The 25,797-nt window shown below is 41.5% G+C and overlaps 1 protein-coding gene across 1 annotated transcript in view; it reads left to right on the top strand.

The window, feature by feature from the left end:
• The window catches only part of PTPRG (protein tyrosine phosphatase receptor type G), a 380,979-nt gene extending 355,892 nt beyond the window's left edge, over positions 1 to 25,087 (top strand). The window contains exons 16-29 of the mRNA XM_056501238.1: positions 9,039 to 9,135; positions 10,749 to 10,831; positions 11,059 to 11,193; positions 11,421 to 11,555; positions 11,913 to 12,085; positions 12,234 to 12,369; positions 12,721 to 12,867; positions 14,685 to 14,778; positions 16,039 to 16,115; positions 16,543 to 16,671; positions 18,883 to 19,029; positions 19,778 to 19,920; positions 22,985 to 23,120; positions 23,819 to 25,087. Coding sequence (XP_056357213.1) covers positions 9,039 to 9,135; positions 10,749 to 10,831; positions 11,059 to 11,193; positions 11,421 to 11,555; positions 11,913 to 12,085; positions 12,234 to 12,369; positions 12,721 to 12,867; positions 14,685 to 14,778; positions 16,039 to 16,115; positions 16,543 to 16,671; positions 18,883 to 19,029; positions 19,778 to 19,920; positions 22,985 to 23,120; positions 23,819 to 23,965 — 1,779 coding nt within the window. The 3' untranslated portion in view covers positions 23,966 to 25,087. The remainder of the gene's footprint in view (positions 1 to 9,038; positions 9,136 to 10,748; positions 10,832 to 11,058; positions 11,194 to 11,420; positions 11,556 to 11,912; positions 12,086 to 12,233; positions 12,370 to 12,720; positions 12,868 to 14,684; positions 14,779 to 16,038; positions 16,116 to 16,542; positions 16,672 to 18,882; positions 19,030 to 19,777; positions 19,921 to 22,984; positions 23,121 to 23,818) is intronic.
• Positions 25,088 to 25,797: the final 710 nt, after the last annotated feature.

Genomic DNA, 25,797 nt, shown 5'->3' with positions numbered 1-25,797 from the left:
AAGTATGAAAGTGCTGTCATTTGAAGATAATTCCAATGGAGTGAAAGTAGTTTTCTACCTCTGAGTTACCAAACCCATATTATGTAACATGGTAAATATCATGCAGCATAAGACAGCAGAGTCAGGCTTTTCCTTCACTCTGTCTAATCACAGTCACTGCTAAACTTTTGGAAGTACTGAGAAACAGGAGAAGCACCAGGAAATCAAGTAGAGTTGCACTTTTGGCTTCCCTGTGAGCAAAAGAAAGTGTGTTTGCCTGCTGCCTGTGAATCAGAGCAGCAGCTCTGCTTACAAACAAGACACTGAACCAAAATAGGTGGCCTTATATCTACAGCTTCTTTGTTTACTGCACTGTGAAGACAAGATTGTGTGCAGGAATTGTTTTTAATGGGATCATTTAAAACGTTTATTGTTGCTGTTTGGTTACTGTCTATAAAGAGTGTCTGCTTTGTCTGATGCCCAAAAAGCATTGTGTAAGTTAGAAACATTTTGTATTCATGAGGAAGGCAAATGTGTAAGGTGTTAAAGTGATTTAGTTCAATTGACTGCTGGCTGGATGGCTGAGCAGGAATATTGAGGCATTTAACAATGTTGATGGTATTCAGGACAAACATTTATTCTCCAGAGAGTAGAATTTGATCAGGATGATCAAATGCGACTCACTCTTCTCAATTATTTATGAATTGCGACCTCAGTGCTATTCATCACAGCTGGGTTTTACACCATTTAATTATTCAAAATAATCAACAACACATCTGTAAACTTGGTCTGGCTTTAAGCAGGCTTTGCTTCAGCTGTCACAAAATCACTGCTATTAACAAATGTTGGACACCTTCCGCCTGTGTTTTAGCAAAGAAAAACACTGCTCTAATAGCCTTATTTTCCTCTTCCTCCTGGAGCTCCCTGCTGTGAGTGCTATGCTGTGGCAGCGAGCTGGAGAGAACTTTGGCCAATTAGTGCCATTCTGGGGAGCACAGGGTTCCCCCAAAGGGAAGTTAAACTCCTCTGACTGCACTGTGAGTGCCAAATTCTGTTCTCTGTGCTGGATTCAAACTTGGAGCGTCTGCTTTGAATAGCTACTCCAGATGTATTTCTCCATAGCTGAGGTCTCAGCTTCCTAAATGTAAATGAAATCTCCTGCTAGAGTAAGGAGTGGGAGTATGAACAAGGCCATCTCTGTCTGGGATAAACCACCCAGCTCCCCTTCATTGTTCTCGTGGGTCTGATTTGAAACCCAGGATTTTCCACAGAGCCCATAGGTAAAATGTTTCTTAAGTGACCAACTGGCTCAGAGGTCAGAGAGTTTGGAGAGTGGCTGAGGGACAGTGGAGCCCAAGGTTACATTTGTGCTGTAGCTGTTGGAGTGGCTGCAGTGCAGCTTCTCACATCCAGTCAGATCCTCCATGGTCCATGTGCTGGAGTTGCATCCACCAGCTATGGGGAAGACTCAGCTAATATTTTATGGAGAAATAATAAGATTCCAGCTAAAACCTTCCTTAGGTGGAAAGTACCACAGCCATATCGTGCCTTCATGCCTGTGGAACTTTTGAAAAAAGGTAATGGATTCTGCAATCATGCAAAGAAATACAGCTTTTTACATCTAAAATGGGGAGAAAAGAGGATGGCAAGGAAATGCTGAAACAATGAGATCAACAATGCAGAATAAATAAATTCTCCCAAAGGTAGCCAGTGCATGAGATTTTGTTTAAAAAAAAAGGATCAAAAAACTCTTCAGAAATTTTTGTGGCAGGAGGTTTAAGGTGGAAGCTGCAAAAGGAAAGACTAAGCTAGGCACACACATACACCGCCCAATGTGGAAGGTGAACATCCTCCATTTGTTTGTTGCTAGATTTCAGTGTCACTTCCTGTGTTTTTGACAGCATATTTAGGGCTGTGCTGAGTTGTTTTTTACAGGAAGAAGATTCCTTTAAAAGTAAATTGTGTGAATACTCCCTCCTCCTCTTAAATTGAGCTGTAATTACAGCTAAATATTTTGTGAATGTGCTTAGGAAGCATTTTCTGTGCAGAGGAAAAAAGGACTTTGAACTCACAAATCTTCCCTTGGAAAGTACATCTAAAATGCATCCTTATTCCCTTTGGTAATCATAGTGCAAGTAGCCAGCTTTATTGTCTGATGATAGCTGGGCTTTCTTGTATATATAGAATTTTAAAGATTTCCTTTGAGTCCCATGAATTTTCAATTTTTGTTATAAATTGGAAATACAGGACCCAATTTAATACTGAACAACAAATAGCTTTTTAAAATAAAGATCCTACATCAGTAGTGCTGGTCTCTGACATAACTCTTTGTATCAAACTTTGGAGTTTGTTCAGTACTAGACTAAAAATGTTCAGGGAAGGTTTTTGGCTTGCTCTCAGGTAGCTCCAGCACTGTATTGCTATGGTGTACAGGATGAGGTACCACACTTTTACAGGGGCACTGGGGCAGGGTTTGAGGGCAAGACTGAACAGAGATTGAAAGACTTCCTGAGCCAGAGATTATATCTATTCCCTGGATAGCCAGAGATTTTCTTGACATCATTACATTTAACAGTCTTTGATAGACCATTCTTCCATAAATTTGATTGTCTCTTGAACTCTTTAAGGCTTCTGGTGTCCAAAGCATCCCATGGCAATGAATTCTACAATTTGCTCCACAAGAAGAGACTTCCTTTTGATTTTAATTAATATAGAATAACTTCTCTTGGTGTCTCCTACTTTTTGCATTACAAAGTGCATCCCTGTTTACTCACATGATTCTGTCTGCCTTTATATTCCCACTTAATAACCCATTTTCAAATCTGAAGAAATCTAAATTATTCACTTTTTTTTTTGGAGGAAGCCACTCCAGACTTGTATTGAGTTTTCCCCTCTGTACCTTTTTTTCTTCTTTTACATAACCTTGTGAAGATGGGAAGGCCATAGCTGTGCACAGTATATGGCAGGTGGTTTTACTGCAGAGTTCAGTGATGTTTTCCGTTTTCTATTACTTTCCTCCTTCCTAACATAGCATTTGGTTTTTAACAACTGCTGAGCACTCAGCTGACACCTCCAGAAAACTATTGAGTGTGACCCCAAGGTCTCATCACTGAATGGCAATAGCAAATTGGGAAGCTGTCAGCATGTGTGTATGGTTAGGGCTGTTTCTCCCCAAGTACATCACTTTGCATTTATCAACCTTGAATTTCATTTGCCATTTTGTCACTCAGCCACTCAGTGCTGAGAGATTGTTCAGCTTCCCTTCACAAATAGCTTTTGTTCTAATTATCCTGAATAATTTGGTATTGTAAACACACTTTTTCTCCTCTGCAGTCCATTTATGAATAGGTTAGGTCCCCATAAGGTCCCACCAGTAAAAGTTGAACACTGTCAATTCCTGGGCAAGTGAGTCCCACTTCTAACCTGGTAGTGCACAGGGTGAGTTTTCTTTTTGCTCCAAAACCAGAACAGGTTTTTTAGTAATATTTTCTGAGAGGCCTTTTCACACATTTTGGAAATTGGTATGCTGCTCTCTTCTAGGCAGCCTGTAGACTTCTTCAGGAACCTCTCCCCAGTGTGTTCAAGGCATTCACTAGCTCTGCTCCTCTATTGCAGTCTTGCAGTTTGCCCCACAGAGAAGTCAGATATAGTGGGCTGCAGTGCCTAAAACCCCTTCTGGATCTCAATTTAAAAACTGATGTCACATTTGTCATCCTCTATTCCCCTGATAGCCTGACTATATAGGACATGTGCCCTCCAAATTCCTGTATCAAAAAGAGTGTGAAGTGCCACCTCCCACAGCAGAGCTTTTCACTCCCTCCCCCTGGCCAGTTACTGGAATAACACAGTAAGGTTTTTTTGAGTAATCATGTCCTTTTGCTCTAAGAAAGGAACACTAAGCCAAGAAATCACCTTCCATCCCCAAAGCTAACTGTGAATTTTTACAGCTTAATGCAGCATTTGGATTTTTGAGATCGGGGAGTTTTATTTCCCTCCTCCATAATTCTGGAGTGGGCTGGTCAGTGCTGCTGCAGGAGCAGTTAGAGAAGGGGAATGCAATCTCTGCAGACCTCTGCTGCCTGTGGCCATGTGAGCATAGTGATTCATTGCCAATTTGGAGTCTGAACAGGCTGGCTGAACTCGGAGGCAGGCTGTCTAGCTCCCTCATCACATAAATTGAAAATATCTTTATACTCCAGTGGCACCTTCTTCTAAATGTCCTGAAATGTAAGAAAGTAATATAAATCTGTATTTCCAGTGATGTGGCAGGGATTTGCTAACATTATTCTAATGGTTGCTGCTGCTCAGGGCAGGGGTCATTGGCTCTTTTTAACTGGGGACCTCAGAATGTTATTCTCTAGCAAAGGGTTGCATTGAAAACAGATAATGCTGCACTTTGCACACTTCTTGAGATACTGAAACCCCACTGTAGTTATACTGACATCCCTTACAGATTAGACACAGCTGACACCAGACACATGCATCTACACAAGGAATTTGGCAGCAGAAAGATGCCATTTCAAAAGCTGCTGCTAGCAGGCAATACTGCATTGGGAGTGTTTTATAACCCTGGCCCAAAATTGCCTTGATTAGAGGTATTCTCAGCCTGTGCATTGCTGTACTGAAAGCAGAGGGAAGCAGCACTGTGAAGCTGGAGGAGGAAGGATTGCTGCAGAACAGGGGCCTTCGTGGAGTTCTCAATTCTTATCTCACTGCTTCACCTACCCTGAGAAATTAGTGTTGTGAATTAAGAGATTAAGTAAAAGAAGTTCAGATATCTGGGGTTTCTGTTGGTAACCACAGTACCACAGCCATTCCCAAGGTTTGTGCCTGGATGCCCCAGTTGGATGAGCCATTTGGCAGGGCAGTGCAAGGTTTTGGGATACCTCCACCCTACCATCCTTTCCTCTCTCATGCATTTTACAGGAGTTTTTAGCTATCTATTGATGTTATTCCTGTGTTGAGTCCTTTTGGTTTGTTTATTTTCACCTCTTTCTAGGCTGTCCCCAACTCGCTTCTCTCTCGAGTGCTGCTGGAGAGTTTATACCAGTGCTAAATTATTGCAGAAATCTACACTGTTCCGGGGGGATATCTTCAAATACTATCTGCAGTCTCTGTTGGTATGGTGTCTTCATTTTTGCTGTGATAAAACAAACAGCAAGAGCACTACCACAGAATTCTTGTAATTTGGTATTAAAATAATAGATCAAAACTGAGATTGGGGGTGGATGAACTACCTGCTTCCATGCTGAAAAATATCAACAGTAATATCAAAACACAGCTATGGATCTTCTCAGGTTTAGTCACTCAGATGAGGGTCCTTTCTTTGTTATGACTCCTCATTGCTATTCATAGCTTTGAGGGTGCAGCCCCTGCCAGGACATCAGCCTGAAGTAATGGGAATCAACAGCAGCAATGCTTTGTAAGGCCAAATCAAGAGTTCCTGCTCAGCCACTGTAGCAAAAATTCCTGCTCAGAACCTTGTACTGCCAGCAAGACACTGGAGCAGTTTGATTTTACACTTAAATGGAAATTCTTTGAAGTTTAGAAGAAACTAATCTGTAACTTGTTTTAGGAAGGCAATTAAAATGGGTCGTTAAACCTGGGTGTATCAAATTCCAATTAGCATTAGCATGGACAATATAATTAAAAGGTAAATTAGCCATAATAGCATAGACTAGAACACTTCTTACAGTAACTAACAGTCAATTGAAACCATGTACTTTGGTTTCTAGGGTTGTCAATGATTAAGTTGAAAGGACAGAATAAAGCCTGTATCCATTCATCCTGGGACAGTAATGTGTTCTGGGAAGTTAAACACGAGGAGCAGCAGTGAGCAAGCCAGCCATCAGTAAAATCAGTGGAGAATAAGCAGGATTAAGGAAAGCCAAAGGAAATATTCTAGAGATGGAAAGTTTATGGATGAATTATGAACTTGGTGATACAAACACTATCTGTCCTAGTCCAAGGTGCCAGGAACAGTTTTGTGCCTCCTGGGAGAGGACTTTGTTTAGGCTGAGCTGCAGTGAGCAGCCTGGGGTCAGCCCTGACCTGGTGACCTCCCTGCAAACATAGGTTGTAACAGTAATGCAATCATGGTGATGTTTTAAGTGCAACTGAGCGACTTGGAAGCCAGTAAGGTTTAGAAATCCCAGGGTACTCATTGCACAAGCAACAGAAAATGCTGGGAAAGTAAATATGTGATATACATGTGTGTAGTAGAATGGCATCATTAAGATGAGGATTTTCGGGGACTTTCTCCAGGGTGTTATTTATTAACTCCAGGGTGTCCTCTTCTGCCAAAGGGTAAATAATACCCTGAGCAGAGGCACAGATAACAGACTGCAGCTAGTCTTGTCTCCTTGCAGCCTTTTGTGCATTGATGAAAGGTGACCACCTTGGCTTTAATAACAGAGGAAAGCTAATTTATTCCTTCCTGGCTGATGGGGGGAGCCTGTGGCTTAGCAGTTTGCTGTTAGAATTTGGGGACATGAGCCTCAGAGGGTAGGAGAGTGTGGATACCCACCCTCTGCTCTCAACCCCATCTGGGTTTTGGCACAGCCAGACCCAGACCAGGACAGAGCTGGAGGATGTTCTCAGTGCCCTTCTCATTGACAGCTTCAGTGTCCCAAAGCCTTGGCTGTGCCCTGGACTGGAGGGGAGGGCTGAAGACTTTAAAAAGAAAGAATAGCTGAGGCATATTGGCAAAGGGGAAGCTTTTCTGTAACAGTCTCCTTTTGCTGTGCTTTTGCATTGTGCAGATATAGGAATCCTCCATCAAAACAGCTTTCCAGAGTATTAAAAACCATTTAGAATGTTATGTGTTAAGAAAAGCCATTTTCAGATCATCAGCTCTCACAGTGTCAGACCTCCTTTTCCATTGCTGTGTTTTTCACCATCTTAGCTTAATCTTCCTCTTCTATTAACTTTATATTGGCCAGCTGGGACCATGTACAGTCGAGGAAGCAGTCACCATCAACATAAAAAGGTTAATTAAAATGATTAACCTCACCAACAATTCCCTTATGGAGAAATCCTATAGAATTTAATAAAAAATGATACATTTACTATGTAGTATTTAAACTGTCAGAGAAAATTCCTTAGCAGGGAGGTAATTCCCTATTAAATTCTATAACTTCTCAGAGTATTCTCCACAGAACCTTATTGGATTAATCTGTATTAAATTCTACAGCATTTGGCATAAATTTTTCAATGTCAATAGCTTCTAAAAAGAATTTTATAGTGATGCAGGGATGTAGGGTTTGATGTGAGGCTTTCAGAAAAGGGCAGGGTATTTTCTAGGAGTGACCTGTAACAGTACAGCAGTGATGTTGCATGATTTCTAAATGCAAAAATAGGTAAAACAAAATCACATTAAATCAACCTAACATGTAAATATTGCTGCTTTTCCAGCCATGACTTAGGCTGAACTGATCCAGTCTGTTGTGTAATCTGAAATCCCTTGCTTACTGGAGCTGACAAGCAGAATTAGGGGAACAGCACACTTTAATATGGCTTTTTTCATTTGATAAAAGTGGAACTATGAAAATTCCATTAGGGCCAGCTGAGAGTTTTGCTTGATTCGTCTTTGTCTTTGCTCAGCTCATCTCCTTGAGCACAGTATGTTTCTCCCTATGGAGAGTTGGGAAGAGAAAGAGAAGCAATTGTTATTTGAAAGTGTCACATGGATATAAAAGCTATAAAACGTTCAAGGTTTCAGTATACTTTCCACTTTTAAAATGTAAATGTTGGGGAAGATATCAAAATTGCTATGCAAGTCCTTGGTGAAATGTCTGCATAATGCTGAACTCCTACATCTGCTGTTTGTATAGCATTTCTTGTGATAATTTTTCTCTGTCACTTAGCTCATGATCTTTGTAGCAGCTGTGAGCTCCTAATGACTTTGCCTCTTAGGTTCTATACTGTTATTTTTAAAGTCTGAAGTACAAAGTAATTTGGCACTTCCTCACATATCCTGGGGGGAAATTGGTTCTGTTTGGTGCAATTTCTGGGAGTCAGAAAAGATTTGAATAAATATCATTTCTTCCACAACTTCATAAACTCCAAATTTTAAGATTTTTTTCAAAAATATGTCTTTAAATGAAGAATATTTATGCCAGTGATAAAAAGAGAACTCTCTTTTTCAGGAAGATTATGGTTAGACAGATACTGAAAAGGTGTATCTTGGAGATGAAAAAACTCCTGAGTGATTCAGTTTGTAAGGCAGTCTCTGAAGGGTGTAACTCTCTAGGGGAATGGCTGCTTCTCCAAAAAAAAAGATACTCCATTGCCCCATTTTAAAAGCTCTGTATTCTGTTCTGAGTAAGGGGTGGGTTAAGAACTTAAAAGTTCCAAGGGAATTGGGTATCTAACCTACAGCCCCAGCTAGAGAGACATCTGCATCTCTGGCTTCATGAGCACCTGCTAAGCTCGGTCTCTCTCTGCTTTGTAAATATACTTGGATGCAACCTTCTCCTCACTGGATCAGGGACTGTTAATCAGTGTCCAAGCAGTGGTATTTCAAGCCCTTGCTGTTATCTTCAGAGATCTATTTTATTTATATTTTACAAAAGGCATCTCTCTGCAAAGAACTAGCAAAAGGTCAGTGCCAAACTTAAATGTCAGAAACCCCATTTGGAGAGGTTAGAAATAGATAAGTTGTCCAGCAGTCAATTCTTCTGTTGAAATGCTTTTTGTTCTTAGTTTGTTACACTGCACTGCCACTTTGCATCTGAGGGACCCTCTCTTAGCTCCCCAAGGAGGGACAGAGTGGAGATGGCAGGAGGTGCAGTGCAGAAGGTGATGGAATGGTGGTCAGAGGGGACAGCTGGCCTCAGGGTGCTCCTCTGTCCCAAAGCCTGGCCATGCTCCAGGGACAGCTGACACAGCTGGGTGTAAGAGACCACAACATACAGCACAATACTGAATGACTTTGTGCTAAACCAGCAATTAAAATACTGATACTTTGAACGTGGTTTCCATGAGCTCTTGCAAAAGGAGATAAAGCTCAGGTTTTTTTGGACTGACAAATTTTCCATTTGAATAATCTTTCTGCCTAGGAAGTGCAGCGCTGCACAGCTGACATGAACATCACTGCAGAGCATTCCAACCATCCTGACAACAAGCACAAGAACAGATACATCAACATCCTGGCCTGTAAGTAAGCACTGGCCTAAGCACAATGAATCAACCCAAAAAGTCATTCTCCTCTTGCAGTGTGTGTGTGGCTGCGACAGGCAGGTGACCCCAGGCCACATTATTACACAGGGTGTAATAAACATGAGGAAGTGAGGCTGGGAGATCCTTTCCTCATTAAAGGCAGTGAATGTTTTGACTTCTCCAGGGCCAGGATTTCACTCTAGTTCTTGTTTTGAAATGTTTCACAGTTTGACAGTCCAAGCATAGTTTTAGAAGTATAAGTCTGGTATGAAATTTTGCAGGGGAACAACTGGAATAAATCGATGATCAGAGCTCTCCTGCCTGCTAATGCCTAAAAACTGGCCTGAAAGAAGTGCATGGAGGAGCAAAGAGTTTTACTGATGATTCCTGGGATTACCCTACAATCCCAAAGGTGCTAAATCTTACAGAGTGTATCTGCTATATTTCAAACTGCTTTAGCTCTGTGTAGGATTTGGACAAATTGTGATCTTTGTAGCACAGAGCAGGCTTTGCCTGTATCCCTCTGAGAACTGCAAATCTGGACTCTGCTCTAGAATGCAGATTATCTGGGATGGAAATGCAGTAACTTTTTCCCTGTTGCTCTCTTATGTGGAATGGATGGCAGATGCAATAGTCACTGTGGTTTAGGGTCAGACATGGAAAGCCCACTAACAAAAAGTTCACAATGTTCATAAACATTGCAAGAAATCTAGAATGCTTTTGATGATTTTGATGGCATAGGAAGGCAATGATTGTTTCTAACAGATTTTCAGAAATAATCACGGTACTGGCTGAGAACCAATTCCCAGACCTGTGAAAGACTTACTATGTGGTCTTGGGCAAAGGCATTCATTGAGCTTGTCCCAGCTGATTTTAGACAGAGATGTGACATTGAGGGAGGAGTGAAGCAGGCACTTCAGTCCTCCAGATTATCACTGGAGGAACCTCTCTCTCCACTGGTCCTCAAGGAAGGCAAATTAAATCAGTCTTTATGCTTAAAGTTGGCTCACTTGTCTCATCTCTGCATGAGTTGGAAGCACCACCCAGCCCAGTGCTTCTGCCTAGGAGCAGGACTATCATTTTTTCCTGCTTTAAGGCAGAGTCAAGCATTTGGGTGAAACAAAAAGAGGAGCTAAATATCAGAGCCTCAAATCTGTCCTCATGGTGTGATGATGGTGGTGAAGGAGTGAGGACATTCAGTCAGCTCCCTGAGCCAGCAGAGCTGTGTGAGCCCAGCACTAAGGGAGGATAATGAGCTGAGCCAAGCAGAGGCAGCGTTTCACAGCCCCATGGGATGCCCTGGCTCTTTGAATCACACTACCTGAGTGATGTAGATGATTCTAGAAATTGTGCTCCTGAGGCTCCTGTGCCCTTTAAAGAGGAGCTGTCCCAGCATGAACCACAGGGTTGTTATTTAAGGGATGTGAAGTCTGACAACCTGCACATGAGCAGATGACCAAGAACAATACTCCCATCTCCCTCTTGACTCCAAGTCCAGTCTATTCTATGAATTAGTAAGGACAGCCCTGATACCTAGGAAATGGGATGTTTGCCTGCAGTTCTGCACTATGTTTCCCTAATGTTTCTCTGCTCTGTTTTTTGTCCTTCAGATGATCACAGCAGGGTGAAGCTAAGGCCTTTACCAGGGAAAGATTCTAAGCACAGTGACTACATTAATGCTAATTATGTCGATGTAAGTTATTTTAATGGTATTTATCTGCTCTACCTTTGAATCTTTCCACAAGGAGGAAATATTGTCACTTGTGATGTGATTGTATTTTCCAACTTCACCTGATAATTTTGCTACAAATTCTTCACTATTCTGAATAAGAAAAGCACCTTTCTTGTTACCTCTAAAATATTAATTTTTCTGCTGTGATGCTGCTTTCATCTCACTTGTCATTATGGTTTTCTTTGAAGGGTTACAACAAAGCAAAAGCCTACATTGCTACCCAGGGACCTTTAAAGTCTACCTTTGAAGATTTCTGGAGGATGATTTGGGAACAAAATACAGGAATCATTGTCATGATCACGAACCTTGTTGAAAAAGGAAGAGTAAGAGATTTTCTCATTTGTTAGCAGTTGCTCCTTAACACTTCCCCAAATCACCTGGGCAGAATTTGTTTTAAATGGCTTGGGGTGGTATGTACTGATGCATAATACATAACTAACAGAAGAGAGGGACACATACTGAGCCGTGGCTTTTTTCAAAAAGCCCTAGACACAAACACAAAGAGCAGCTCAGGCCCTTCCCCAGCTCACCCAAGTGTGTCTGTGTTCAGAGGAAATGCGATCAGTACTGGCCGACGGAGAACAGCGAGGAGTACGGCAACGTCATCGTCACGCTGAGGAGCACCGACGTCCACGCCTGCTACACCGTGCGCCGCTTCACCGTCAGGAACACCAGGGTGAAAAAGGTGAGCCAAGCCTTCTGCCTTGTATGGGACACAAGGCACACCACAGCAAAACTCAGAGTTTGCACAGGCAGCCTGGAGAGGCAGGTGGGTGGGAAATTGGTAAGTAAAGACTATGAGGAGCCTGTTGCTAAGGTTTAGCCTGTATTTCTTTTTCTCAAGTGCACTGTGCTGTGGTGTCCTTGTAATTGCTGTTATTACCTGTTCCCACATGTGTTTTTCCTCAAACTCTGTCTCCACCCATCAGGAGGCAGAGCTGCAGGTTTCTTCTATCAGAGTCCAGCACTTTCTCAGCTGATTATATTTTTATGCTTCTTTTCCCTCCCATCTCTCTTGCCTCTGCTCACCCTTCATGCCCAGGGTCAGAAAGGGAACCCCAAAGGGCGGCAGAACGAGAGGACTGTCATCCAGTACCACTACACACAGTGGCCTGACATGGGGGTGCCTGAGTACGCCCTGCCCGTGCTCACCTTCGTCAGGAGATCCTCGGCAGCCAGAACCCCAGACATGGGACCAGTGGTGGTGCACTGCAGGTATGATGGCTGTAACCAGCCACCCATGGCAAGCACAGCTAGAGCACAGGTGTGCTCTTCTGTGCCACCTAAGACAAGCACTGAGGGCTACTTTTAGATTTGCTTTCATCTGGCTGTATTTCATGGGTTTCTCTTATGTTCTCTGCAGTGCTGGTGTTGGCAGGACTGGTACCTACATTGTGATAGACAGTATGCTGCAGCAGATAAAAGACAAAAGCACAGTTAATGTCCTGGGTTTCCTGAAACATATCAGGACGCAGCGCAACTACCTCGTCCAGACAGAGGTAAAAATTGCACTGGGGTTGAATTTAATGCCTTATTCATTTTTGCATTGTAATCAAAAGGAGAATAGGTTTTTTCCAATTACATCCCTGTAAAAATTGAATATATTACTGGAATAATAATATATATATAATAATAATATATTCTCTCTTTTTCTAGACCAGAAACTTCAGATATTGTTTTTGACTTGTTCAGAGTTGTATGTGCTACATTTATATTTATTCTGAATTTGGCAGTATTTGTATGAGTGGTTTGTTTTGCACACCCTTTCCTTTAGTGTGCACTGATCCTCAGACAAAGCCAGCTGTTTAGGTTATTTCAAATGTCTACGTGACTTGCTGATGTTTTTGTAGGAGCAGTACATTTTTATTCATGATGCCTTGTTGGAAGCCATCCTCGGGAAGGAGACTGAAGTGTCTGCAAACCAGCTGCATAGTTATGTTAACAGCATCCTCATTCCTGGCATAGGAGGGAAGACACGGCTAGAAAAACAGTTCAAGGTAAGTCTTAATCACTGCCATCCAGAGGGACCTAATTATCCTACCCTCTTTTATATGGCCTGTCTTCACTGTCTGTTGTCATGGCTAAACCAGAAAACTTGATCAGCACAGCACAACATCTTGAGCAGTTCAGTCCTATACAGTGTTAGCTTCACTGCTGGAAATCAGTGCTCATGCTCTTCAGTCTGAGGTGAGAGGAGGGACATGGACACTGGTTTGGACTGTGCTGCTGGTCTCCCTGTTCCCAAGTCTGTGGTTAGCTTGGCTGGAAGTCTTCCTCCAAACTGGCTCTCATGCATATAGATGTGGGCAAATACAAGAGATGAGGTTCTTTGCACTACCTACTATTTCATCTGTGTAGATAAGGAATTACAAATGTTTTAAGACCAGGAAACACAATGTGCCTTTCTCATTGCTAATCATGATGCTTGCTGTGTTTCCTGCTATGTCATAGCTGCTTCCTTCCTGGCCAAAGTAATTTCTTTTTCCCAGATCTCTTATTTGAAACCTAGGATTTTGTAATTGCACTTTATTTGATTACATTGTAAAATATTTTGTGAGAATTTGTATCATAAGGAGACACATGACATCTGTTTTCACAGCTAAACTCACTCAGTTAATAACTACCCAATAACTACCCAAGGAACTGAGGCTGTTAAATTACACCAGGTGCCAAGCTATTCAAAAAATGAATCTGAATTCACTTCTAGGAATCTCAGTATTTCTCCATCACTCAAGACATTCCAGATGCTTAATTACTAAATTAAAGAAACAAGTGCAAGCGCACGTACGCCCACACAAAATGCAGTAGGAGGCAAAGATTTGTTGTCTTTAAAAGTGTTGCACTTTTACAAACAATTCTAAATTATATGTATAAATTATATGTATAAATTATATGTTTTCTGATGACTCGTGCCAAAGTTTAAAAACTCTAAGTGCCATTTTCAGAAATTACTTTCTCTGACAACATTGAACAGTTATTTAGAAACCCCATAACTTCTAATGGGGCTTATGCCAGTGCACAGATGAGTTGAGTGCTCTCTTGTTTAGAGTGCATTTCAAACTGGGATGTGACCAGCAACAATTATTAGATCTTTCTCTTGTTTCTGTTGCTGCCACAGAGCTGGCAGAAAATAACTTGTGCTCATGCCCCAGTACAGCAATTTACATTCAACCATCTGAGGGTGAAATGATGCTGAGTAACAAGGTGTGAGTGCAGGAGATGTGAAAGCCCTCTTTACTCACTTTGCCCTGGCAGTTTCCCCATGTGTTGAGGGAGTATTCAAATAAAAATCTGCCTTTCTTTGTGCCTCTAGGTAGCCCAGAATGAATATGGCAGACTCGAAAATGTAGCCCATGGCCTCAGATTTCAGTGTGGTGGATTCCCCAAAGGCCTGGCAGAAAAAGACATTCTGCAGGAATGATTTTGGGGAAAAAATAAAAAACCAACCCAATATTAAAGTTTTGTTGTTCTATTTTGCTAGCTTTTATTTCTTGAGACCTGCTTCTGACTAAACATATCTGAAATTTTGTGAAATATATTCTCAAAGATAACAAAATGTAGTGTTCTGTGAAAATATATTTTGATGGAAGTTCATATGCAGGATGTGTCAAAGCTGAGAGCTGCAGAGATCCTTTTATCTATTAAACATGTTGTATGAAAAGGTTGATTTCCACTGGAAACTTGAGTACTTTAAATAAGTTTAACAATGCAGTTTATTCTTCTACTAATTCATCTTCGCAGGAATTGGCACAGAAACCTCCTCTCTTCATTTAGAGCACTCTGAGGGCTGACTTACTACTTTATTCTCTTTCAGCTGGTTACACAGTGTAATGCAAAATACGTGGAATGCTTCAGTGCTCAGAAAGACTGCAACAAAGAGAAGAACAGGAACTCATCAGTTGTGCCATGTAAGATCATATCTTTGGTTTGATTACTGCCTAGCATAACTTTTTGTACCGAATTCTCCTGGTGTTATGCATGAAAAGACATAGCCACTAGGAAGGGGAAATGTAATCTTTTGTTCAGCCCAAGCTGTCTTGTCTTTCAGTATTACCCTGATGAAACTGAACAAAAGGAAATAGTTGCAGTGTCAGCCAGATACACTGTCCAAGTGAAATGTTAATTTGAAGTGCTTAAGAATTTGAATAATTAGGTAGGGGATAAATCTATGGAATACTGAGAGATTACTTTGATACCAGCTCCCAGCTCTGGTGAGATCTCCCAGAGTGATTGGCACCAGTTGTTTGTAATTCAGCTGCTGCACTCCATGTCTGTGTGTGAGCCACCCCAGATTTAAGGGTATTTAGTGCCCAAGGACACAGTTTCACAGTCATTGAAATGGAATCTGTGCGTGGCTGTCAAGCAATATGAACTTGCACCAGACCAAGCGTGGGCACAACGTCATCCCCATCACATAGCCCAGAGTACAGGACACAGAGGACAGATGATAGCCAAGCTAGCACAGAGTAATGTGGCACAGATACAGTCCATCATGAAGTTTGTTAATGAAAAGGGAAGTGATCAGAATGCATCTTAAAAACAGATGGGAACAGGCTAGAAATAGGCTGTTTGATTTGCCCCTTTGTGTCATGCAGCTGCACTGATTTCAGTTTGGCTTTTGGGGGCTGAGGCTTTGAGGATGATGTTGAACCCAGCCCTCAAACACAGAGAAGTGTGGATCTGCAGAAGAGCACACACTTCTGGGAGGTTCCCCATTAGGGAAGATGTTTGTCTCTGGAGGTTCTCTCACCCTGTGACAGATGGCAGAGCTACAGAGTGGTAGGGAAAACAAAATAAATCAGCTGGGTTTGTGTGCTGCTGGAGACAAATGGAACACTACACACAAGAATTACCCGAAATCCCCTGTTATCACTGCATATACTGTTATTTGGTAATTCAGCCTGCTGTGAAAATCTTTGCTATAGTAAAATTTGATTCCTGAAATTACTTTGTCCTTGTGGGAATATTGTGCAACATTCTCTTTTATATCCTGTGTTAGCAGGCAGTGCTTTAACGCAGTTAAAGTGCTGGCCTGCTCCTGTGGGAGATGGGAGCTGCACACTGTTTGCTTTGTTAACGGCTGAGAAATTCTTACTTTCTGCATTGTGCCATGATCAGACTTTGATCTTTTTTTTTTCCTCTGTGTTTTTTTTTTCTTAATGTTATAGCTGAGCGTGCTAGAGTGGGCTTGGCACCACTGCCTGGAATGAAGGGAACAGATTACATTAATGCCTCTTATATCATGGTGAGGAAGCCAACACCTAATTACAAAGTAAAATCAATTCTAAGGTGCTAAATACCAGATGCCTATAATTGTCTTAATTCTGTATATAATGGCTGTGTATTAACAGATGAGATTTTAACACCTTCCCCATAATGTAAAACTATTAACCATGTTTTATTAAAGATTCTTGCCTAAAAAAATTAATTACAAGATGCATTTAGATGTAATGTGTATTTCTTTGAGATACAGTCAAATAAATACTGGGATTTAAAGTAAATTAAAGCAGTAGGGACTCTGTAGAATTGAAATGGAGTTTAGAGAATATAGTCTGTGTGAAAATACTGTGGAGTAAAATGAAATAGGGTCATTATGTGCCCCCAGAAATTAAATTAATGCTTTAAAAGTATGGGAGGCAGTAAGTAACTGTGTGTTTGTTTTACTGCAAAAGGGCTACTACAGGAGTAACGAGTTCATCATAACCCAACATCCACTGCCACATACAACTAAAGATTTCTGGCGAATGATCTGGGACCACAATGCACAGATCATTGTCATGCTGCCGGACAACCAGAGCCTGGTGAGTTGTCTGTCCCTCCCCGTGTGGTGCCACTGTCACAGCCCAGCTGGGCACAGCACAGGGTCGCTCATGTGCCTGCTGGGGTTGTTTTCTGGCTGAAAGCAAAGCCAGTTTTTGAGCCACCTACTCAAATTTTGCCATAAGCTGGTTAAAAAAAGATAAGTTCCATGATGTGGGGCTGTTCTTGTGGTGTCATCCCTGGACATCCAGGACTGGAGGGACCACAGGGCTCACAGATAGCACAGCATGCCAGTGCTGTCAGCATCTGCAAGACTCCTGAGGGCTGCTGGCAGGATGGAAGGACTGGGGTTATGGGTAAGAATTTTGAGAGGAGCAGAAATGCCAGGTAGGGACAGTAGAATAATTGCTTGTTTGCCTGTGAATTTAGGCCTCAGCCTTTAGCTGTGCAAGACTATGACTGTGCAAGGCTGCACATGCCATTTTTAATGAAAGTAAAAAGCAAACAAGTACGTTAATTTAAGTGGAAATAATGAGTCAGACAGAGAGAAAGAATAAGGAGGCACAGGTGAAGTGCTAATCACTACTTCCAGATTTACTAGCACATCTCAAGAGGGCGTGTTGAAAAGGATTAAGAACTAATCGGTTCGTTTTTTCATGCACGCATCACTGAGGTGAATAGACAATTGTAGCTGAAAGTGGAAGAGAAACCACCTTCATTATAGCAGGAAAATAGCAGTCATGAGGGGCTACTAAAGAGGCAGCAGTCAATATGCTGCTTGTGTGTGGGGATGAAAGGGAGTGCAGCACTGCAAGGAGTGCTCAGAGACATTCGATCAGGTCAGAAAGTGCTTATGAAATGGAAGTATGTCAGGTGGAAATGAAGAGGCTGATCTTGTCTCATGTACATGAAATAGCTCTGCAGAACCACAGTGATTAAGGGGTAAAGGAGGAATGCTGAGCTCAGCCACACTGGTTTCACCTTCACCATTCCCAGGAAGGCAGTGGCATCCAGCCCCGGCTCAGTGGGCACGGTGGGATGTGGTGGCTGGCAAGAAGGGGTGGCACAGGACTCAGCAGCACCAAGGTGCTGGGTGTGCAATGCCAAAGGACAAGACAAAGGTACCTGCTGCATGAGGACCTGTCAGCTGGCTGGACAGGTCCTTTGCCTGCCACTCAGCAATATTACTCTGCTTCCCAGTGCTTCTGCTTATTTAGGGCAGAACTGTAGGGACTTAGGACCTTAAGTCACATTTTCAGAATGAACACTGACATCCTAAATCTCAACAATATCTTGCATGTCTTGTGCATCAGAGCTGCAGACCCAGAGAAGTACACCTGGTTTCAGAGGGATGTGCATGGCCACGGCAGGATGACATCAGTTCATAGTTCATGTCTGCTCATGACTGAAAGATGATGTCCAGAAATGCAGGTTTGCTCTGTGCATGTGGCCAGGGCAACTTCTGTGTTCATACTGCAAGGACATAGACCTTTGAAGCCAGGAGAAAAACAGACTCTGCATGTATGTAGTGACAGACCATGATTTCCTTTCTCTGCAGCAAATTAGGAATTCACAGTTATTTTTTAAAGAACAGCTTTGACCTACATCCTGTTAGTCAGGCTACTTCAGCACTGAGCTTCTTCCAGCCTTCCCAGTCTCACTGAGACTACCATGTCCCTTCAGTAGAGGTGTTTTGCTGAAGAACTTGCATTAAGTTTAGACAGTGTTTTTTTCACAGCTAAGAATATTTGGGTTTTTCTCTTCCTCTTCACTCCTCCACTCACTCCTTAAAATTCAAGCCCTACATAAGTATCCATCAATCTTCTACCTAGGCCTGATCTACAGACCTTGAGTTTTAGATTAGACCACAATAAACACAAATAAAAAGTCATTAATTTTTAAAGGTCAATGAGTTTCTCCTAAACAAATATCTGACTTTCAAACAAAACTGTGTAGGCAGGAGGTCATAAAGCCTGGGATACAATACAAAGGTTAAGTATGAGTGAGCTAAGATAACCATTTCCCTGTGAAACCAATTAAAAAGCAGATGTTACTTGTTTGAATACACAAAGAGAGGATCTGGCAGGTTTACTGCTTGCTGTAATAGTAAATTTGTTTTAGACAGAAGTGTTTTCTAAAGGTCAGTTCCTGATCATCTCTATTTATCAAAGCAATTTTTTGATCCACTGGATTTTTCAGTTGCACACAAGGTATCTGAAAGGCTGCAGTAGTGTGTTCTTTCATTTCTCCAGGCAGAAGATGAGTTTGTGTACTGGCCAAGTCGTGAGGAGTCCATGAACTGTGAGGCCTTTACTGTGACTCTTATCAGCAAAGACAGACTGTGCCTCTCTAATGAAGAGCAAATTATCATCCATGACTTTATCCTCGAAGCTACCCAGGTAAAGCAAACCTTCAAATGTGGGTCTTTTCACCAAAATTATATTGATGCCATTTAAATACAGAAGAAGAAGAAGAAGAAGAAGAAGAAGAAGAAGAGTTCAGAAAATTTTTGAAAAGGATTTACTTGTAAATGTGTGTGGATGCATGTTGCTCTCAGGGGAAGGGTATTCTCATTGGCTCCTTCTTCCTCTCACATCTTCTATTTCCAGGTAGATTCCCCTAGCTATAGAGACTAGTATTAACTTTCTTGCTTGAAAGTAAAGATGTGTTTTTACCACATGTGTCTCATTTCTGCTTACAAAAGTCAGCATTTATAGTTTAATTGTTTGGGGGTCTTAACTTATCATAAAAATGTAAGCATGATTCTTTTGAACTATAAACCTGCTTCTAGTTTCTTGTCTGGATTGCAGGTGGACTTTGCAGTGAGACATTACTTTGCAAGCCCTTTGAAATTTTACGTGGTTGCTCTTATTTGACTTTTGAGCCATAAGGACTGTTTCATATGAAAGGTTTCATATGAGCCCTGAATTCAAATACAAAATCTTTTCTTGATTAAACATTTTGTCAAACTTGCATTATTTTAGGTTGTTCACTGTTACAGGCATGCTGGAGCTGTGTGTCCTCTTTCTATGTAAACTTTGGAAGAAGAAAGTTTCCCTTCAGTTTGCAGTGAGGCTCTCTGCTGTCTGTCCCTGGAGGGGGTCCTGTGAAGGGAGGGAGCTGATGCCAGCTGCTTTGTCGTTGCAGGATGACTACGTTCTGGAAGTGCGCCACTTTCAGTGTCCCAAATGGCCAAACCCTGACGCTCCCATAAGCAGTACCTTTGAACTTATCAATGTAATCAAGGAAGAGGCCTTAACAAGGGATGGCCCCACCATAGTTCATGATGAGTATGTCACCACTTTTCTCCCATTTATGTGCAGATTGTACGCTCAGCTGAGAGACTTGTTAGCACTAATGTCCATTCCTGCATGGAGTAGGTGGGGTTTAATAGTCCAGGAGTAGGTGGGAGTTGGTAGGCGAGGGAACAGATTAAGAGTATATAAACTTCCAAGGATGAGTTTCCAGTTAGCATCTGAGGCCAAATACATTTTGCTTAAAATAGAGATTTTGTGTTGGTTATAATCTTAGCTGGACTCAGGAGGTAAAGCTGTTTGCTTTGGAAGCATTTTGGGTTCTTCTGCTCCTGGAAGTATCCCAATTAAGTCCTACAACCTGTTTCAGAATCCAGCAGAGCTTTGATTTAGATAAGGCTCTAAACAGCCTAATATGGGCTGATGAAAACAAGTTTCAAAACAGCCCAAGCTCCTGTCCAACAGCTCAGGTTTCATGTGCCATGTGAGACAGAACAAGCTCAGCTCAGCTGTATGTCACAATGACCAGCAGAAGTATCCTGTGACAAAGGGCCCAGGTCTTCTAAAGCACATTTCCTCCTTTTGCTTCCCAAAAAAACGTTCCAAGGGGCCCATACAGTGCCAAGTGGGAGGGAGGGGGCCACTAACTCCAGGGCCAGCATGCCCCAACAGGTGCCTCTTTTGTAGCACAGTGGTGAGCATTGTCCCCCCAGCTATGCTTGAACACCCAGTTATAAAGGGTGCTAAATACTGCATTGCATATTATTACTGCACACATTATTGTAGAGCTGCAAAATGCCATTACAGCAAGGCTGGAGCCTGGGTCTGACCAGATTTCTTAGAGGGACTGTTTCCTGGTGGGCAGAGCACTTCCTGGAGTCATTCTGTGCTTAAAATCCCAAGGATTTTAAGGATTTAAGCCTAATTTCGTGTTGTCCTAAGAGCGAGCAGCAAGCCAGCACAAACACCTGCTCTACCTGCACTGCAGCCTGTTGGACTTTGTCACTGCCACAAAACAGAATCAGTGGGGAGGTCTTGGGAATCTTTTCAAAAGCCTCCCTACCATGCTCTGGTGTGTCAGTGATTAGATTACTGTGCTGGTGTCCAGGAGGACATTCCTATCCATCAGTGCACACTCATGTGTCACTGCTGCAAAAGGTTTTTCCCAACTGACTGCTGCAAGTGCTGCCTTGGGCTGCAGCAAGTAGTTTTTCTCCCACTGCCTCCTCCTGCCTTGCTTATGCAGAGTTTAAGCTCTGTTGCCTTTCACCAGCACTGATTAATTCCAGGCTGGTTTTAATATTCATGCTTTGGGTAGTCTGAAGTGAAGTTTTGCTGCTCTTGCAGTATTTAAGATTATGCTTTACAAAATTAGAAACATTATTGATTTGGGCATTTCATTGCTAGATGAAAAAAAAAAAAAAAGAAAGAAAATCAAAATTGCTTTCCAAGCAATGCTGAGTCATTTTTTCTGTACATTGCTTTTTTGGTTTATTTGTCATATTCAATGATTTTATCTTTATGCCTAATACATAATGTGGATTCTGCTTTTAATTGGAGTCTTAGGAAATGTAGCTGAAAATGAAAATTTCCCTTTGCTACATGCAACAACTACATCACATAATCCACTAATAATTACAGCTGCAGATTAATTCCAAATATATGAACTTGCAGATAACTAAATTTATGTGGTATTTAGGAAGTACATGGTGGGATGAACTTGATAACATTTTTAAAAGTTCAGATATTCCAACTTGAGACAGTTGTCAAGATTTTTAAATGTAACTGCCCAAGTGTAGGCAACTACATAAAGATCTGCTGCATAATTTTCTGCAAGAAAAGTCTTCAGATTGTTAGGAACTGGAAATTACCAACCCAAGTGAAAATGACACCATTACACCCTTAAAGGGATTTAGTTGTGTCCTGACAAGTACATGCACTGGCCATTTTATCCATCTGTAGATGAGTCCCAGCCATCTGTGTGGTGCTGCTGCTTCTCCTCTAGACCTTACACCCAAAAGAGCACATCTATTGTGACCTGAGTTGTGTCTCCCATTTCTAGGTAAACTGTGTTTGAGTTTGCAAAAATCATATAAAATTAAGTCAGCATATGTCTTGACTTCCATGGGAATGCTGTACAAATCTTTGTGGTAATCTTGCAATACAAGATGGTATTGCAGCACTTGCTGATTATTTCAGCTTTCATATAAAGCTCTCCAAGTGCTTAGAGAGCAGGTCAGCACTGATGCCCCCATTTACCAGTGGGAACATTTAAACATAGACTTTCTCAAAGTCATAGAGCAGACCTATAGCACAGCCAGGACAGAATTTCAGTCTCCTGAGGACCAGGAGAGCAGAGGCTCCTCAGAAGCAGGATCCTTCATGGTGAGCCTCACACCTGCACCCACAGCCTGAGCACACCCCAGGCTTGCAGCAGTGAGGTTTCTACCTGACCAGTGTCTCAAGGATATCTCAAGGACTGAGTTGTGCTGCTGGTGAATAACTGCTGCTTGGGGTTTTATTACATGACAACACAGCTCAACTCTTCAAAATCTGTAATGTCTCCTGGGTGACTGGCTCAGGGATGTTGCCTTTACCAGTAAATTAGACCTAGGCAAGACTTTGAGATGTGCACCATTTACTTGTAAGCAGCACAGAGCCATGTTAGTTTTCTGCAATTGTCAGATGGGGAGGAAGAGGCAAAGTCTCATTTCTTTCTAATCACTCATGTTTTGCTTGAGCTCCCACTAATGAATTTAAAATACACTCCCCTGTAATGCAGATGCTCTCAGCCCATGTGGTGTGGGAGAACTGATTTTAGTGTTACAGTCTCCAGGGTGGGTATTTTAGAATGGCTCATGTTCTGCTGCTGATACAGTTCTTTGTGTTGAAGAGTGCAGATAACCTGACATGACTGGTGTACCATCAAATGTCTTCTATAAATTAAAAAGGAAAAAAATCAGCCACCATAAAACAAGCATTTAGTGGATACAAAGAGGAACTACAGTAATCAAATAAGACTCTAACAACACTTCTGTGACTCTGTGCCAGTGCCCAGGTGTGTTTCTGAGTAACTCTTCATTTTGGTGTGGTTTTGCAGGTATGGAGCTGTGTCAGCAGGAACTCTCTGTGCCCTTACCACTCTGTCTCAGCAGCTGGAGAATGAAAACGCTGTTGATGTTTTCCAGGTGGCAAAGATGATAAATCTGATGCGGCCTGGAGTATTTACAGACATTGTAAGTCTTTGAATGGACTACAAATAGATGGTTTACAAGGTTTTTATCTGAGACCAAAAGCATGAACTAAAACATGCATTGTGTATGATAGCAAGCCCTACAGCATCTGCTACCAAGCAGAATTTGCATTTGAACTTTTTTTGTGTTGTTGTCATTTTTTGTTAACCTCAAAGCCACACTGTAAGTCTCTGATTTGCACTTAAACTTATTTCTCATACTTTGGAGGGGAGCATCATAAGCAAAGGACTTTTCAGCTTGTCACCATCTGCCTGCCAGCCCTGTGAGCTAAGCTGTGCTTTTTTAGATCTGGCACGTTGTGGTCTGAAGGGATGCTCAGGGCAGCTGAAGCTGCAGGGAGATGAGGCTTTTCCCTGAGTGTCCAGCAAGAGCAGCCCCCTTGCCTCAGTGTGTGTGCTAAAAGGTTCTGCCACCCAGAGAGTGACCTGGGACTGAGCTGTGGCCTCAGGTTTTGTCCTGCCCTCCTGGAGTGTTTAATAGTATATCAGAAATAATATAATCTACCCAAAATTTGAGTTGACAAGGTTAAACTGGATGAACAGAGCTAATCACTCTATTTCTTTGCTGTGTGTTTGTATCTGGTAATGAATACTCATGACCTTCCCTGGAAATGTCAAATTAAAGTGCCACTCATGTATGTACACTTAAAGGATTGAAATAAGTTGTTCTTTCTCTTCCAGGAACAGTACCAGTTTCTTTATAAGGCAATGCTAAGCTTGGTCAGCACTAAGGAAAATGGAAATGGTCCCATGACACTGGACAAAAACGGTGCTGTGATGGCCAGTGACGAATCTGATCCCGCAGAAAGCATGGAGTCTCTTGTCTAATTGGAAACCTGAAAAGGCACTTAATTTGTAGAACTTCTGAAGACTGAGTGAACTTTTTTGAGGCCTTTTTTGCCAGACTCTAGGTTATACAATAACCCAATTACTTTTTTACACTGATAAAAGTTTTGATATTTATTTTTTGCCATTTTATGTCTTAATGGTATCCTACTGAGCATTTGCACCTCTGTTTATTTCACACAGTGAAACGCAATTTTATCTAGTTTGCACTATATGATCAGTGTTACTGCCTATAATATCCTAATACAAGACAAGCCCTGATGTGACATTCCATGACAACAAACATACGCTTATTCTGTTTTGTTTAAATGCAATGAAGTTTTGCTAACTACAGTGACCCTCAAATCTTAAATCTTGAATGCTAGGCCAGATGGATTCTTTCTACAACAGATACTGTACCCCTTCGTACCATATTTATTATTTAGTGATCATGTCAAAGTTTTGGTAATGGTGTTCTGCATTCCAGTGGAGTGGATGAGCAGTGTTCATCCTTTCTTGACAAAATGTGGCAGGTGATTACTAGCTACAGTGAAGGTCTAACAGCCCTGTGGAACTGAAACAATTATTTCTGTATTGTTTCAAATTGCTGTGTTGTACACTTACAGGCCTGAGACTTGCTTCACATAGAATATATAAATTGCCTACAATATAGTTATAAATTAGATGCAATTCATATGTGAGATGCGTTGATAAGTTTTGAATTTACAATCTCAAAGTTTCCCCATGTTTTCAGGAAAATGTTGATTTTGGTTTTTAACCAGCCCTGTGACGGGAAAGTATTTTGGTTTTATTTTCATCGGAGCCAATACAGTGAGAAATCAACCACAACCCAAAACCAGACCAGTTTTCAGATATATTAAAGGTAGCAATATTTTACATTACTAAGCTATTCAATATTTTAAACACATCTAATTTCCTTACTATTTCTTGAATATGACCTCACACCTAATGGTATGTTACATGATGACAGGCGTTTCTTAATTTCATAACTGTTAGATGCCATTTTTACAGGTGTGTAATTTTCATACTTTAGTGCTAAAACATAAAGTACTGATCCATATTTACTGGTGAAGCAAACTAATAAAAAAACTACCTATAAAGTTACATTCTCCCTCTTTTTTTTTGCAGACTAATTCTTTAGCAAATACCTAGCTTACTGTGTTTTCCCTCCCACACCAATAGAATGGTTTCTCCCAGATTATGTAAATAATTATTGTTTGGAACATTTAAGTTTACATCCTCACTGGCTCCCTCTTCCTTTGTATTTGTTTGCAATTCAACAAGGTCGATCCCTGTTTAACAAAAGAAATAAGTACATGCTTAATTCTCCTGAAAAAGAAAATTAGTTGTGCCCTTCATAGCTTGGCTGAGTAGGGAGGGGTTATTGAATCTGCCTGGAGAAGGAAATATGTGATTTCAGTCATGCTGACCCTTGGTGTACAGTTAAAGACACTATCCCTTATATGTCCATTAATTTCTTCACTTCTGAACTACAGAAAACATGCATTGTAATTTTTCAGGACTTGTCAAAATATTACCGGGATTTTTTTCATTTAAATGTAAACCTATTAATTTCTGACAGTCCAGTCTTGCTGAAATACAGCCATTTGGCAAGGTTCTGTGTATTTTCACTCACATGGAAGCTGACTGCAAGCTGCTTGAAAGGATACTGAGAGTAGATATGTTGGTTCAGAACCTCTTAAGGTGCAAACTGATACAGCCTCCCTGAGAGCAGAGGAGCTGTGCAGGCTGGTGTGTGCTAACATTTGGCTTTTTATCTTAATGAGAGAAAAATTCAAAGTATTCAAGGATTC

This window comes from Oenanthe melanoleuca, chromosome 12 (assembly GCF_029582105.1).
Source record: "Oenanthe melanoleuca isolate GR-GAL-2019-014 chromosome 12, OMel1.0, whole genome shotgun sequence".
In the NCBI taxonomy this organism is placed as follows: Eukaryota; Metazoa; Chordata; class Aves; order Passeriformes; family Muscicapidae; genus Oenanthe; species Oenanthe melanoleuca.
The sequence above is the reverse complement of the archived record's forward strand: the minus strand, read 5'-3'. Positions and strand labels throughout refer to the sequence as shown.